Source organism: Arachis duranensis, chromosome 2, assembly GCF_000817695.3.
Source record: "Arachis duranensis cultivar V14167 chromosome 2, aradu.V14167.gnm2.J7QH, whole genome shotgun sequence".
In the NCBI taxonomy this organism is placed as follows: domain Eukaryota; kingdom Viridiplantae; phylum Streptophyta; class Magnoliopsida; order Fabales; family Fabaceae; genus Arachis; species Arachis duranensis.
Genome location: NC_029773.3, coordinates 2,736,831 through 2,753,622, shown reverse-complemented (window position 1 = coordinate 2,753,622; position 16,792 = coordinate 2,736,831). Strand labels below are relative to the sequence as shown.

The window sequence follows — 16,792 nt, the reverse complement described above, 5'->3', positions numbered from 1 at the left end:
CAAATTTATCAAATATTTAAAATTAATCTATTTTTAAATATTAAAGTAATATTAATTAATACTAATAAACTCAGCATACAAGATTCAAATCCCCCACATTTATTTAAGTGGACGAGTAACCTATCAATATCAATTTATTATCTTTCATACAATTTTTTACACTTCAAAAAAAAAAACGAAAGAATGACTAAGACTTGAAAAAAAGGAAAATTGATATTTATACCACTAGAATTCAACAAATAACTAACAACACTTATAGAAAAAAAATCCATTTTTATATAACTAGAATTCAATATAATTAAAAGGGCTTGTAGAAGAGATATATTACCCCCAAAAAAAGGAAGATTATGATCAAAGGAGTTTGATATAAGTTCACAATGCTATCTTTGAGATGAGAAAGAAGCTAAGTATATATTTATCTAAATTTGAATGTTGATGCATCAAATAAGAGAGGTAAATGTGACATAAGAGGAAGCCTTGAAGAGCATTTTTCTTCTCAAATGTGTGAAGTTTATTTGGTTTATGGCAGTCTCACTCAGAGGTGATGAATGTGTTTTTTTTTTTTTCTTTATTATTCTTCTTCTTTCTTAGGTTTTTCTTAGATATAAATGTTTTTGGAGTATGTGTAGTTGACCATGGTTTCCATGATTGTAGGAAAACCGCTAAAAATTATTGGTCTAGTTGTTAAACACCATTTAGATGAAGTAATTGCCCTAAAAATGGGGCTACTTTTCTGCTGTTGAAAAAAAGTACAACTATGGAAGAGTTAATTAGAATTTAGAAGTTGAGATTTCAGGAGGAAATATACATTAATAAATTTTATGGATTGGTGGAAATATTCTAAGTTTTATTATTTCGATAATATTAAAAAGATAAAAAAAATCAGAATTTATTTTATTTAATTTTTATTAATTATTATTAAATAAGATAAATTTTAATTATATATTTTTATTAATTTTTTTTTCTTACTAAACATTTTTGTTATTATTTATGGTGTATAAAACATGATGACTTTGACTTATGCTAAAAATAGGATTTTGTTAGAGACATGTTGATCTATGTTCTTTGAGGCGTTTTTATTATTATTTGATTTTTTTATGAAAGTATATTATTATTCAACTAAAGAAAACATATAATAGACTTGGTACTACTAATACTATTAGATTTTAACTTCACTGAGAATGTCTCAATCAGATTATATCAATAGTATATTGTTTTATAGAGAGATAATTAATTTAAGTATATTACGTGTAGAAATTATTACTTTGTACAAATTAAATTTGATAATTTTGTAGATTTGAATTATATTTTATATGAAATATGGATGTTTAATTAATTTTAGGGTTAAGTATGATTTTGGTCCCTAACTTAGGGGCCAAAAATCGATTTCGTCCCTCGGCTTTTTTTCGCTTTAAAATGGTCCCCAAAGTTTCAGTTTATTGTAAAATGGTCCTTCGGACAAAAATACCCCTCCCTCTCTCCCCTCTTCTTCCTCAACCAGAAACAGAAGCACAATCCCAGAAGCACAATCCCAAATGCAGGCAGAGGAGGAGCAGCGGCGTGGAGCGGTGGCGGCGTGGAGCGGCGGCGGCGTGGAGCTGTTGCGACGGCGACCTTCCTTCTTCCCCCTTTCCCCTCTTCCCGAAACAACACCCCTTCCCCCCGTCTCGGCAGCGCTGTGTTTTCTCCCACCACCACCATCAGAACCCACCACCTCCACCACATCATCATCATCATCATCATCATCATCAGAAGAAGAACAGCACCTAAACCACCAGAATAAAGCCACCACTAACACCAGAACCCACAACCACCACATTATCATCATCATCATCATCATCATCATCAGAAATCCACAACAATATTCCACAACAAATTTTAACAACAACAATATTCCACAAAAAATTTTAAAAAAATCCAAAAATTTCACAAACAAATCAAGTTCACAGAAGAAGAAGAAAGAAGAAGAAGAAGAATTGGTGGTGCGGTGGTGAGGCGGATGGTGGTGGTGCGGCAGGGGCGATGGTGCGGTGGAAGAAGAAGAAAAAGAAGAAGAAGAAGAAGAAGAAGAAGAAGAAGGAGGTGGTGGTGGCGGCGCGGTGCGGTGCGTCGGTGGGTGCGGGAGAAGAAGAAGAAGAAGAAGTGGCGGACGGCGGTGTCAATTTGTCTTTTTTTCTTTTTTTATTTATTTATTTTATATTTATTTTATTTTATAATTTTTTAATAAAGGGTAATTTGATAATAAAAAAAATATAATTGATAAAAAGGACGATTTTAAAACAAACTGAAATTTTGGGGACCATTTTAAAGCAAAAAAAAGCCGAGGGACGAAATCGATTTTTGGCCCCTACGTTAGGGACCAAAATCATACTTAACCCTTAATTTTATAAAAATTAGTATGAATGCCTAGAATACAAGGACGACTAATAAATATTCAAAATTTATAAATTCTAATCTATGTTAAATTGTTGTCAATTATAATATTTTTTCTCATAAAAAATTTAACATAAAACTATACATTTCGAGTTTTATTAAAATACGTTTTGACATGCTAATTTCCTTAGTGTTGGTGGCACATAAAAAAAGCATCCAACACCTCCATAATCCATATACATAGTTACTTACTCTCTTGATTCATAAATATGCAGTTTCATTTCACAATCTCACAATATAATAATAATAATAATAATAATAATAATAATAATAATAATAGTAGCTAAATTCAGTTACTTGTATCAATATAATGTCTTGGTACAATAAATTTATGATTTGCACATCTACCACTAGCCCTTTTTTAGTATTTTCAATACATAAAAAGAAAAGGCGCTAGTTACTACTATTATGAGACTGGTGGATATAGAATTGAATTATTATAAGTTTACGTGGTTTAAGAAATTAATTGTGCAAGCAAATTAATAGAATATTGGTAAATTTAGTTTTATTGTTATCATTTAAAACATTTGGTTGAAAAAATAATAATAAAATTTTTAGGAATAAAAAATTAGGTGTTGCAAGAATAGTTAATAGATCGATTAAGAATTACAAAGAGTGGAGTGATATTTGATATTTTGGGTTGTCTATAACTTTTGTTGAAGATGAGTAGAAATTAGTTTATTTTATCTTTTTAGTACTTTTTTGTTAAGATGTTGATACTCCACCTTGTTGTGTTGAACTTTTTATTTCAAAAAAAAAAAAAAACTTATAATTATACATTAATCCCTCTTTCAACGTTAATCCAACCTTTTTTCTCCCTTCCAAAATATATAGAGAGACTTTTTTTTTCCATCGTTATTGTTCAATGACACTATTCTGAGTACATTTTCAAGGACGAATACGAGATGTGAGTATAATTTTAAAAATAAATATAAATAATTATTAACTTGATAAATCATTATGAACTTTTGAGTGCAATTTCAGACTTTAAGGCTTATCTCATCAAAACGACGAAATCAATTTGATAGTTACCATTATTTTACATAATTAAGAATAGCAATCAAATGGGTCATATAATTTTCATCCAATAATAAAATTACTTCCTCTATCAATTTTAATATTATTAATTGGACAACTGAACAAGTAACTCACTTCATTTATAATTTAAAAACAGAAAAATCAATTTGATAACAAAATCTATGAAAAGTAAAAAACTTTTAAAAAAACATAAACAAAACTTATATTCTCTTTCTGTGCTAACTAATTGGTGCGTCTATTTGCCGCCAAGAATCGCTCTTCCATTCTCCACTCTTCTCTTCTTCTAAGACGCAATACAACAAACACATAGCGTGCAACTCAACCCACCACCCTCCTCCTCCTTCTTTCCATGGCGGCGGTCAACGGTGACGACAAGCCGCTGCAGAAAATCTCAGACGCATTCAAGGTTTTGGCTAACTAATTAATCTTAGGTCAAAATCCTAAAAAAATATAATCATCAATATTCTGCAATATTCTGCAAAAATTGTCCTCTTCTACATTCTAATAGTTTCCCAAAATCAAACAACCCAAAAATCAAAACGACATTCAGCAGTGGCAGCTCAACTCAACTTGGTTCTTTCTTCTTCTTCTTCTTATTCAAAATTCAACAGAATCTCACACATCACTATCATAACATAGAAAACTTTCAGATTTGGCAAAATTCAATCCAAAAATTATCTCTTTTTGTCTTTTTCTCTCTTTCCCCCAATGTCTTGCATTAGGTTTCTCACAAAACATTCACCATCTTCTTCGTTTTCATCTTCTATTCTGAGACACATTCGTTTCATGAGCAATGTTCCAGAGAACACGGTGTACTCAGGTCCAACGCCACAAACCGCAAACCAGAGAACAACACTCATGCAGCTACGTCAAAAGCATAGAAACTCGAAACCGATAACAATGGTAACCGCATACGATTACCCTTCAGCGGTGCACTTAGACATGGCTGGCATTGATATATGCCTCGTTGGTGACTCAGCTTCCATGGTGGTTCATGGACACGACACCACTCTCCCTATCACCGTTGATGAGATGCTTGTTCATTGCCGTGCCGTTGCCCGTGGCGCCAAAAACCCTATGCTTGTTGGGGACTTGCCTTTTGGCTCCTATGAATCAAGTTCCGATCAGGTTTTTATTTTTAACTAAATGGGTGAATTTTCCTACTTTTCATCCAAATCAGTCACCAATAAATACGTGTATTTTGTATTTTAACATGAATTCTGTATTTGATGGCTGATTTTTAGTGTAAACTAGCATGATTAATTTGATTCGAGTTGTATATGTATAAAGTATGAGAGTTGTGTGTGTATTTTTTATGAGAATTAGATTTTGGGTTTGGGAAAGTCTACAAAATAATGGAATGTGCTTTTCCACTTCTTTTTTTTTTGTTTTTTTGAAATATGGATATTTTCAACGATAGTAGCTTTCTTCTTTTTCCTCTTTTGGGATTGAACATGCATTTGCACTTGTTTGATTGATGGGAAAGTTGTAGACAAAATATAACTATGTTTAATATGTTGGTAGAATATATGGAAATTGCTAAAGGTGTAGCCTTTTCTTTTTGTTGCTTGAATAAAGATGTGGGGAATCTAAGTTGAATTTACTTCAAGTGTTCAATTGTTATAACATGAATTCTGTATTTGATGGCCGATATTTAGTGTAAACTAGCATGATTGATTTGATTCGAGTTGTGTATGTATAAAGTAGGAGAGTTGTGTGTGTATTTTGATGAGAATTAGATTTTGGTTTTGGGAAAGTCTGCAAAATATTGGAATGTGCTTTTTGACTTTTTTTTTTTTGAAATATGGATATTTTCAACTATAGTAGCTTTCTTCTTTTTCCTAGTTTGGGATTGAACATGCATTTGCACTTGTTTGATTGATGGGAAAGTTGTAGACAAAATATAACTATGTTTAATATGTTGGTAGAATATATAGAATTTGCTTTGTTGCTTGAATAAAGATGTGGGGAATCTAAGTTGAATTTACCTAGTGTGCAATGGTTCTGAATTATTTTTATGTTTGATTATGAGCAGGCGGTTGATACAGCGGTTCGGATTTTGAAGGAAGGCGGAATGGATGCCATAAAATTGGAAGGAGGTTCCCCTTCGAGGATTGTTGCGGCGAAGGCTATTGTTGAAGCGGGAATAGCAGTGATGGGGCATGTAGGGCTTACTCCACAGGCCATTAGTGTTTTAGGGGGTTTTAGACCTCAGGGAAGGAACATTTTAAGTGCTGTCAAGGTTTATCTCTCTCTTTGAATTATGCATCTATTTTGAATATTTGAACAATTTTATTATCATCCTAAAAGGTATTAATTAGCCCGTTTAGGTTGTCGAGACAGCATTGGCTTTGCAAGAAGCAGGGTGTTTTTCTGTTGTTTTAGAATGTGTGCCTGCACCTGTGGCCGCCGCAGCAACAGCAGCACTTCAAATTCCCACTATTGGAATTGGGGCCGGACCCTTTTGTAGTGGACAGGTAAGTTTGTGTAATTTTCTGTCTAGTATTCTCAAAATGGACAAGGTTATCAAATTCACCTAAACTCGTAGAACATAGGTAAACTTGGATCACAAAACTCAACTCGTAAACACCAGAGTTTGATAGCTTCCATAATGAAACTTTGTACAAGATTATTAGCTTATGATAATAGCCAAAATTTGTATTTGTTAATAATAGTATAACACATGCCCTGGCTTTATTTGAAAGCATTTCTTCTTCATTAAACTTGGATCACAAAACTCAACTCGTAAACACCAGAGTTTGATAGCTTCCATAATGAAACTTTGTACAAGATTATTAGCTTATGATAATAGCCAAAATTTGTATTTGTTAATAATAGTATAACACATGCCCTGGCTTTATTTGAAAGCATTTCTTCTTCATCAAGTTGCTGTATGTAAGCCTTTTGTATCATGATCAGTTATTCAATGATTTTTATTCACTTTGGTATATATGTATCTTGACATAATTGAGTTGGAGAAAAAATGCTATAATCTTGAGTCATTGGAGTACTTGTAGCTATGGAGAGAACTCGTATTCTGATCATTCCTCAATCATTTTGAGATGATTAAACATAAAATGAGGAATTCAATTCAGTTTTATGTTAATGCAGGTGCTAGTTTATCATGATCTTCTTGGTATGCTTCAGCACCCCCATCATGCAAAGGTATTTCAAGCAAATGCTAACATAATGTATTTCTTTCAATCGATATAGGATTCATTGCTGAAATTGATATGATCTATCTTTTTGCAGGTTACTCCAAAATTTTGCAAGCAATATGCTCGTGTTGGAGACATTATCAACAAAGCCTTACTAGAGTATAAAGAAGACGTGACGAACGGTTCATTCCCTGATGCTCACCATAGTCCATACAAAATTAGTGAAGCAGATGCTGAAGGTTTTTCTAATGAGTTGCAAAAGCTAGGTTTTGACAAAGCAGCATCTGCAGCATCTGAAGCAGTTCAAAAGCTTAATGCAACCAAATAAGTCTTCATGTTTTTTCATTTGATGTTGTTGGTCTTCTTTGTTGGCACACCACACCGATTTGAAACGGATTTGAAACTGCCATGATAGAATTGAAGTTCAGTAGTTGACTGATATATAGAGTGATGATGCAACTTTCTTAGGCCAATTCACACCATTTTCTTTTATGTATCAGTATTTTGTTCTCCAGCATTGTATATGGAACATCAATGAAACCTTAGGCAGATTACCAAAAGGAAATTATGTTTTTACAATGTAAGAGCAAAATGTTGGAAACTGATTTTAAAATTTTTCACTATTCAGAAGTGGTCCATAATAGTGACCAAATAAATGTCTTTCCAATCTTAACTTGTTTTGGAGCACATTAACTTGCCAAATATTGATTGATGTTTGTCTATTCTCTTTTGTTCCTGTAAGGTTCACTCCCTACCCATGTTTATTTATAATTAACAAGCATAAGATTGAACTAAAATTAATTATAATTACTAACAATAATTTAATAAATGTTTTTATGCCAAAAAAATAATAATAATGTGCTAAAAAAACATTGACCGAGTGATTCCTCAAAAAAAGACATCACAATTCTTCAAAGCCTGCAAAAATTTAGCTATCTTCATTGTTTGCAATTTGGAACTTCAATCTAGAAAGAAAATTGGAGGCTAAGAATAGAATCCCTTAATGTTGGTGAAAAGTAGTTTTTAACCTCTTGTCTTATATTTTTTTAAAAAAAAAATTTTACACAATAGCAATGATAGTGTAATATAAATTGTATATAGTATAAAGGCTTTCTCAATTTTTATTTAGGACTTTAAAATTCAAGAATTTATCATATCTAAAAGTATTTTCAATGAAATCCTTATAATTATTGAATCATTTTAATCAAATGTTTATATATTAAACAAATGTTTTTTGTTTTTGAAATTTTGTAATCAAACTACTATAATGAATCATAAACTATAAGAAAGTAATTGAGAAATTTAATATTTAAAAATAAACTCTTATATTAAATAAAATAAAATAAAATAAAACTCCAATTCTTCATTTTTTAACTACACTGAGCTTTTCACTTCTTTCCGAAGCTTACAACACTTGCCACATGATGTTATTACGATCTTTCAAACTCCTCCGCCGTCGCCGCCGCAGCAACCTCCCACCCTTTCCTTTCTCCTCTCCTCGCCGCCACAGCACTGCCGTCGACGTTTCCAATTCAAAAGACGTGGTATCATCATCGATCGTTACCCAACTCCAAGAGCTCCTTCAACACCCAAAAGACGAATGGGACTCACACGAAAGCAAGAATCTTCTTCTTCCTCTTCTCTTCAACGATTCAGAGCCTCTTTCTTCCCGCCAGATCCTCCAAATCACGCGCCAATTGGGTTCAACTACCAAAGCTCTCGACTTTCTCGAATTCATAAGAACCAATGCAGAACCGGAACAACAACACTGTCACTTGCTCTCTTCGGTATTCCAGAGCGCTCTTGAGCTCGCGAATCGTGACGCTACTTCGAAAATTGAGGTCTTGAAGCTTCATGGTTACTTAAAGTCCCAAAATTGGAAGATTGATTTGAGTTCCCAATCAGCTTTGATTCTTCTACGGTGCTTGGAGGGTGCCAAAATGGTGGACGATTCGCTTTTTTTGTTTAAGAGGCTCGACAATTCTGCAAAAAATTCCGGAATTTGCAACGGGTTGTTGAGGTTGTTGATGAATTCGGGCAGAATTGATGATGCTCTCCAAGTGCTCGACGAAATGCTTGAACGGGATTCCAAGATTCTGCTGAATGGTTCCACTGGGGATATTGTTTTTGAGGAGTTGGTAAAGTGGAGAGACCCACGGGGGAGAAGCTTCTCTGATGAGGAAACTTTGGGGTTGGTGAAGAAGCTTGGCGAGCATGGTGTTTTTCCTGATACCTTCAAGCTGACGCAACTGATTACCAACCTGTGTAAAAGGAAGAATAATAACGCTGCGCGGGAGATTCTTCACTGTGTGATGGAATTTGGTGGTGAAGTTGATGCTGCACCTTGCAATGCTATGTTGACTGGGCTGGGAAAAGGAAGGGACATTGAAGGAATGAATAAGTTGTTGGCTAAGATGCAAGAGATGAATATACGGCCAAGTGTCGTGACATTTGGGATTGTTTTCAGACATCTGTGTGCGGCTCGGAGGGTTGATGAAGCTTTGGAAATGTTTAACAAGTTGAGAGGCAAAGGTGAGAGTAATTTGTTTGGTGTAGAACCTGATGCGGTATTGTTTAATACTTTGATTGATGGATTGTGTAAAGTTGAAAGGGAGGAAGAAGCATTGAGTCTCTTGGAGGAGATGAAAACAGGAAGCAAACATAAGCCCAACACCATTACATATAATTGCTTGATTGACGGATTTGGCAAGGCCGGCAACATTGATAAAGCGCACGAGCTGTTTGATCAGATGAATGAGGAAGGCGTTCAGCCAAATGTGGTTACCCTCAATGTATTGGTTAATGGTATGTGCAGAAGTGGGAGGGTCCATAGTGCAGTCGAGTTTTTCAATGCAATGAAAGGGAAGGGCCTCAAAGGCAATGCTGCAACATATACGCCACTAATATCCGCCTTTTGTGGAGTTAACAACATCGATAAAGCCATGCAGTTTTTCGATGAGATGTTGAGTTCTGGATGCTCCCCAGACGCAATTGTTTACTACAGTTTGATATCTGGTTTGAGCATAGCTGGAAGGATGGATGATGCCAGTATTGTCGTGTCGAAGTTGAAGCAAGCTGGGTTTGGTCTTGATGTAACTTGCTATAATGTCCTGATCAGTGGATTTTGTAAGAAGAATAAGCTGGAAAGGGTTTATGAAATGCTTGAAGAAATGGAAAAAGTTGGAGTTAAGCCTGATACGGTCACTTACAACACTCTGCTTTCCTCCCTAGGCAAAAGTGGAGATTTTGAAACTGCCAATAAGTTGATGAAAAAGATGAGGAAAGAGGGTCTTGTGCCTTCCGTGGTTACTTTTGGGGCACTGATACATGCAAATTGTTTGAATGACAATGTTGATTATGCCATGACGATTTTCCAGGAAATGTGTTCTACTACATCCAAGGTTCCCCCTAATACTGTTATATACAACATTTTAATTGATGCTCTATGCAAGAAAGATGATGTAGAAAAGGCTGTTTCATTGATGGATGACATGGAGGAAAGAGGGGTTAGGCCTAATACAACAACATATAATGCTATTCTCAAAGGGATTAGAGATAAGAGAGTGTTGAATGTAGCTTTAGCACTTATGGACAGAATGATTGATAATGCTTGCAAACCTGACTATGTAACCATGGAGATTCTTACAGAATGGCTTTCTGCTGTGGGTGAAATTGGAAAACTTGAACAATTTGGTATGGGATATTCAGTTTCCTCTGATTCAAGATCATCATTGGCAAAACTATTTGCTGCCTCAACCTCCTCTCCGAAGGCGCCGTGCAAATCATCTGATGGGAAAGAATCCTCCACAGAATCAATGGAAAAACTATCTACAACATCAATGGCAAAACTATTTACAGTCTCAACTGATCGTCCCCTAAGGGCGCCTTCCAAATTGGCGGATAGGAAAACCTCCTCTAGAAGATCATCATCGGCAAAAATATCTGCTGCCTCAACCTCTTCTCAGAGGGCTCCCTGCAAATCATCTGATAGTAAAGCTTCCCCTACAACATCAATGGCAAAACTATTTACAGTCTCAACCGATCTTCCCCCAAGGGCGCCTTCCAAATTGGCGGATAGGAAAACCTCCTCTAGAAGATCATCATCGGCAAAAATATCTGCTGCCTCAACCTCTTCTCAGAGGGCTCCTTGCAAATCATCTGATGGTAAAGCTTCCCTTACAACATCATTGGCAGAACTATTTACAGTCTCAACCTATCATCCCCTGAGGGAGCCGCCCGAATCGCCGGACAGGAAAAGAAAAAGTTCTTAGAGTTACCATCAATTGATTTATCCATTCTTTTGGCTTTGATTTATAAGCTGCCATTGATACATTGAAATTTTGCTAGTTATGTACTAATAAGAATAGTTGTACAAGAACCAAGAAGGGCAAATCATTTTGTGTTCTTAAAGACTTCTATTTTTCATCTTGCCTAAAGATCTTTTGTGCAATATCTACATCAGCTTCTATATGGCCGCAGTTGCTACATGTTTAAACCTTCTATTGTGTTTGGTGAACAAGCAACTTCTTAACATTTTCCAAAATTCTTGGTTTGATTCCAGGATGAAATGAAACTATTCTGTCAACTGAAAATGGAGCTTAGAAATTCTCTCTGTTCCCTTTTTAAGTCAACTTGTGCATATCAATTGTATTACTCTATATTAGCAGCAAATTTATAACACTGTTAAATAAATTAAGGTAAATTTCAACCCTAAGTTAGGTGTTATTAATACGAGGATATATCAATCTCTTTAAATTTGTTGTTCTTATTATTTTATTTAGAGATGAGAAAACTTTAGAATACCAATTAGTTATTTTCATATGACTTTAATATCCCAGGTTTAAACTATTGAATCGGTTATTAATATATCATGCTGAGGATTTTACATTATATATTTTGAATGTGGTCTTTTTTTTAACTCTTCACAAAATAAAATATTTTTCACTTATTTTTTATGCTAAGACCTTATATTAATAAGAGGTTAGTGTTATATCAAATATTATACAAGTTCAGTTGTAGGAAGGTTATTATATTATTTTTAGGAATAAAACAAAGTTAATTTAATATTGCTCAAGTGTAATTTATCCGCAAAATCATGTGCTTTATGTTAATACATGAGCTTGAGCACTTAGATTAGCAAAGTACCCTTTTGCTCTCAGACAAATATAGTACCAAAATTGGTCAATTCCACTAGAGGTTGGTGCATTTGTTTCTTTATTTTGGAACCAAGCAAACGGCACAAAGTGACAACTATTCGGTGTGTTTGACATGTTACACTCTAACGTGGCTCTTCTTGGCCATGTCATGGAGTTGACTTGAAGTACTTTGCTTCTTGCATCATGAATGAAACAAAGTTTCAGTCAACATTTTCCCTATTTGTGGATTATTCCTTTGTATTTCACTATATGTAGTAGGATTTTTTTTAACGGTACTTGCTAATCCGATAAAACAATGACTAATTTATTGTTGATTAGAATTTTATTTAAAAATTTATTATTGACTAATAAATTATTATATACATAATACAAAATTTGAATCGCTAATATTTATTTTAATAAATTAGTGAACTAACTATTAAACCAACTCAACCTGACTATTATATGTAGTATTATTTTATTTATTAAGAAGGTCTTAAATTGCGGTTTGCAATCGTCAATTACAACTGCAGTATAATATTAGTTTATGTTATTTGATTGTAAGTTAAATTATATATTAGGTCTAAATTAAGGTTGTAACAAATTCCATTAATAATAAAATAAGCTTAAAATTTAAAATATAAGGGCCAGAAAGAAAATCACACTGCTAATGTTCACATGGCAAGAACTTGTGGCTATGATTGCATCTACCACATGTTAAAATCTTGTGTATATGATGCATATAAATTATTATATAAAATTAATTATCACGTAATGAGAATTAAAACTTTTTTAATCCATAATTCATAATGATGACTAATTATTTACAGAAATTATTATGATATGCCAAAGTCTATTCATCATTTCATAAAATCACAATTGGATGTGCTTGACTAGAACCTAATTCCCCTACAAAACCCTTCATGTCAAAAGGGAATCTAAGCTATATATATTTGTGGTTGAGCATATGACTATTGGAATAACTACCCCCAATTATGAACCCTTATATCATATCATAGTCACACAATCTTAATCATTGCCAACCAAAGTCAACGCCAAGTGCTATGCAAAATGTAATTTATCAAACAACCAAACTTTTTTTTATGATATTTTCTAGTTCGATACCTTAAAAATTAATCTTTTATAGATTTAAACTCTATTTAAGAAATTTATTATTGACTAATAAATTATTATATACACAGAAAAAAAATTTAAACTCTTAACATTTATTTAAAACAAATTAAAGAACTAATCACTCATCCAATTCAAAGTCGATAGGATGAATTACTAAAAGAAATAAAAGCATAGACATAATAAGTGATATAACCAAAAGGCTGTTGAAACGAATTGATTTTTCATAATTAAGATTAATAAAACATAAAAATGCCAAAAATCTACCTTATTTCTATATATATATACTATATGGGAAGCACTTTCCTTCCCATTAACAAGGCAATGTTAGTTAATATTCCTCCCAAATGCATCATTTCCTCTACTTTAAAAAAGTAAAAATAAACAAGTTTTTCTATCCTCTATATAGAAATCTTGAAATATATCTCATAAAAGATGTGGATTGGAGCTTCTTTTGTTTTTTTCTAAAAGCTTCTTTCATAAACTATATATCCTGTGAAGATTCTTCGAGACTGAAACATATCTGATCTTAGTAATCTAATGAAATGATGAAACCAATTAGTCAGCTACCACCAGCAGCAGTGGCAGCACTATTGGCCACAAAAGGAGGAAGGGAAGGATTAGGAACACTTGTTGAAAAGCATGAGTCTCCATCAGTGGCTGTTGTCAGTTCATCCAACCCTTCAAAGAAATCATCAGTTATCTCCATATCTGGTGAACCAAACTCAGTTTCCTCAAACCCACCATCATCATCATTCATCAAATAATCCTCCATGTTGTCCTCTTCGCTCTCCGACTTCTGTGCCGGTGTGGCCTCGGTTTCAGCCTCTTCTTCCACTCCTGAAGTGGAAGGAGAAGCCAAAATCGAGACCGGCTTCATTGTGAGGACCATTTCAGTGTCCCCTGTAGTGGCTATTTCAGGTGTTTGTAGCTTTTGGCGTGAAGAGCCAGCAAGTGAGTTTCTATGAGTTGGAGCAGGGTGGTTGTGTACACCAGTGAATGTAACTATGAACTTTGTTGGATCTGATCTGTCCCTTTCAACTTGTTTTCTAGCCAAACATCCTTTTGAGCTGCTACATCTATAATATCCTCTGTTAATCACACATTAAAAAAACAAAACAAATCTTTGTTAACCCTTTAGCTCAAAGCTTTGTCTTTTCTTTGGTTTGTGCTGATTTTATTTGATCAATAAAGCATTCAAAATTGAAAGCTAACCTTGGATATGGTGAACCTTTGATGGGTTTCTGTCCATATTTCCTCCATGCCCATACGTCTGAGGAGAGATTCTCAGCTGAAACTTGACAAACGTTCTTAAGCTGATTCTTCCTGCGCATTTCATCAAACATATCAAAGGCATGTTCTAAAGTATTTTTAGGGGGAAAAAATTCAGGTAACAAAAATAAAGCAATTACCAAACATGCTAAAAGATGAGATTTTTAAGTCTAAATTCAAGAATTTTCTAGTGGAATCTGATTCCATTTCATTTGCTGAAGGAAAATGAACTCAATTTACCTTCTTTTAGATCGTGGGGTGGTAGCTGAACCTGCATGGTGAGGGTTCTTACCGTTATTACAATTCTGTTGCTGCTGTTTATGTTGTGTCAGAGCTGAATTGGGTGGTGATGATGAAGAAGAAGAGGATTGAAAAGACTGAAAAGGCTGTGATTTGAAGAAGAAAGGCTTGCAAAGATTATGATTATGCTGAAGTTCCTGAATGGAGCTTCTTAATTCAAAAGGGTTGTTGTTGGAAACCGAAAAAACATTGCTTTGTTGTTCGTTAAAGAACCCACATGAAGAAGAAGGTGGAGGTTGGTAGGAAGTGGTGGTGGTGGAGGTGGTGGTAGTGGTAGTGGAAGAGGTGGAGGAAATGGTGGCGCAGCCTCTAACAACGGCGTGGAGATCCCAATCGTCGTCCATGTTGAAGAGAAGGGTAAGAGACAGAGTCTGCAAAAGATGTGTTGGTGTGAGAAAAGGGACAAAAGAAGGCGCTGACTTTTTGTAAGGTTTGAGAGAGAGAGAGAGAGAGAGAGAGAGAGAGAGATAAGATGCTATTGAAAAGGAGGAGAGAAAAAGACAAGTATATATAGAGAGAGAAAGTGGACAGTTTTTCAATTTTCACACACTCAAGTTAGAGAAATATATTAGTTTGTATTTTTAGGAAAAAAAATTTATAGTCAATAGAATTTATTATTTTTTTACCTATTTTTTTAGTTTAATAATTTAATAATATATTTTTTGTTTATTTTTTAAATATTATTAATTTACTATGTATGTCAAAAATAATAAATTTTATTAGTATTTTAGTTTTTTTTTATTTTTTGTACACATAGTATGATAATAAAGCATTTGGATGAAAAATTAAAATATCTAGTGCTTATATTTAATTATTTATTATAAGTTACTATAAAATATGAGTAAATGGTCAAATTAATTTTTAAAAGATCATTCGTTTTTTAAATTAATTATCGGAATTTTTTTAATCAAATTCATCTTTTAAATTAGAGATTTTAAGTAAGTCATGTTAGTTTTTTTGCGCTTCCATTGTTGATGGCGTTAGAATTTATTGATATGACACGTGACACCACAAACACATACTTGATAGTGTTTATTGATAGTTAATATAATAAGTTTATGACATTTAAATTAAAACCTAATTGAAGAGGGACTTTAGAATCCCTTAATTTGGAATTAATTTGATTTAATTTAATAAATTTATTATATTAACAATTAACTAATACTCCTAGATATATGTTGTAGTATTACTTAACATGTATTATCAACAAATTTTGACGCCATCAACAAAGAAAGTGACGAAAAACCAATGTGAATAACTTAAAATTTTTGAAGAGCGAATGCAAATTTGATTAAAAAATTTTTTTGAAAATCAATTTAAAAAATAAGTAATCTTTCGCAACGAATTTAACTATTTAATATTTATTCTATAAAATATATAATAGTTTTATTTTTATTTAAATAAAATTGATGTTCAAAATCCAATCATGTCTAAAATCAATTTGGAAAGTAATCTCTAATTAATCACTTACCAAAAAAAAATCATTCATTTAATTTAAACCTAATAAATGGTTCATTGTATCTAAAAAATATACTAAATTATTTAAACTAGTCAAATCTTATTAATTAATAAATAAAAATACTATTTACAAATTAAAATTAAACATCAAAATCAGTTCATCATGTATTTATATATAAATATATGCGTATATAATTTATTTTTAATATGTATTTTATATTTTAATGTGTATTTTATTCTGATAACTAATTTTAGTAGATGATTTTAATGTATGTACACTTAATATAACTAATTTTGATGAATAATTTTAATGTACACCTAATATTTTTATGTGTATTCTATTTTATGCTTTTTAAACCTACAATACTAAGACTTTATTTGATAACTTTTTTATTTTTTTAAAAATTGTAATAATATATATGTTTGGTAAATCAAATTAAAAACAGTTTTTAATAAATACAAACAATAACAATTACATTTGATAAAATTATCTTTTAAAATTTTTAAAAATATTATAATAAACATAAATATAAGAGTAAAATTTTAAAATTATTTAATATATAACACTATATTAGATTTTTTAGTTTTGAAAAGTATAAACTCTATTTAAAAATCTCTATTTTAAATATTTTCAAATCGTCCAATATTTTAAAAGCTATAAATATAAATATATAATTTTTTATTAATTTATCAAATACAAAACAAAAAACTTATATTTTTAAAAAACACTAGTAGATGTTTTATGTTTTATGTCACCATATATATAGCTAGGTATAGCTTCTTGACAAAGAATTAGAAGATTCCTGAGGTTTTGGACTATTAAATAGTCCTAATAATAAAATATATTTTTTAAATTTATAAATAATT

At 32.5% G+C, this 16,792-nt stretch overlaps 3 protein-coding genes across 3 annotated transcripts; 2 read left to right on the top strand and 1 right to left on the bottom strand.

Moving 5' to 3' along the window:
• Window positions 1-4,019: 4,019 nt before the first annotated feature.
• Window positions 4,020-7,287, top strand: LOC107472772 (3-methyl-2-oxobutanoate hydroxymethyltransferase 1, mitochondrial). Its single transcript, XM_016092303.3, has 5 exons — window positions 4,020-4,599; window positions 5,507-5,713; window positions 5,802-5,948; window positions 6,583-6,636; window positions 6,724-7,287. Exons 1-5 carry the CDS (start codon window positions 4,180-4,182, stop codon window positions 6,955-6,957), a joined length of 1,062 nt encoding a protein of 353 aa, XP_015947789.1. The 5' UTR covers window positions 4,020-4,179; the 3' UTR covers window positions 6,958-7,287.
• A 727-nt stretch (window positions 7,288-8,014) lies between these two features.
• On the top strand, window positions 8,015-11,039 carry LOC107472762 (pentatricopeptide repeat-containing protein At3g61520, mitochondrial-like). The gene has a single exon (XM_016092292.3). The coding sequence runs from the start codon at window positions 8,051-8,053 to the stop codon at window positions 10,898-10,900; it is 2,850 nt and encodes a 949-aa protein (XP_015947778.3). The 5' UTR covers window positions 8,015-8,050; the 3' UTR covers window positions 10,901-11,039.
• A 2,079-nt stretch (window positions 11,040-13,118) lies between these two features.
• Window positions 13,119-14,929, bottom strand: LOC107472768 (WRKY transcription factor 22-like). The gene is made up of 3 exons (XM_016092297.3): window positions 14,408-14,929; window positions 14,111-14,221; window positions 13,119-13,986 (listed from the first exon to the last, which is right to left on the bottom strand). The coding sequence occupies exons 1-3, from the start codon at window positions 14,809-14,811 to the stop codon at window positions 13,458-13,460; spliced, it is 1,044 nt and encodes a 347-aa protein (XP_015947783.1). The 5' UTR covers window positions 14,812-14,929; the 3' UTR covers window positions 13,119-13,457.
• Between the last annotated feature and the right edge of the window lie 1,863 nt (window positions 14,930-16,792).

Bases quoted from the DNA above. Each gene is read 5' to 3' on its own strand.
- LOC107472772 (XM_016092303.3), top strand. From the start codon at position 4,180: ATGTCTTGCATTAGGTTTCTCACAAAACATTCACCATCTTCTTCGTTT. The intron at 4,600-5,506 runs GTTTTTATTTTT...GATTATGAGCAG, and splicing joins ATGAATCAAGTTCCGATCAG to GCGGTTGATACAGCGGTTCG. The intron at 5,714-5,801 runs GTTTATCTCTCT...TAGCCCGTTTAG, and splicing joins ACATTTTAAGTGCTGTCAAG to GTTGTCGAGACAGCATTGGC.
- LOC107472762 (XM_016092292.3), top strand. From the start codon at position 8,051: ATGATGTTATTACGATCTTTCAAACTCCTCCGCCGTCGCCGCCGCAGC.
- LOC107472768 (XM_016092297.3), bottom strand. From the start codon at position 14,811: ATGGACGACGATTGGGATCTCCACGCCGTTGTTAGAGGCTGCGCCACC. The intron at 14,222-14,407 runs GTAAATTGAGTT...TGAAATGCGCAG, and splicing joins ACCCCACGATCTAAAAGAAG to GAAGAATCAGCTTAAGAACG. The intron at 13,987-14,110 runs GTTAGCTTTCAA...TGTGATTAACAG, and splicing joins AAAGGTTCACCATATCCAAG to AGGATATTATAGATGTAGCA.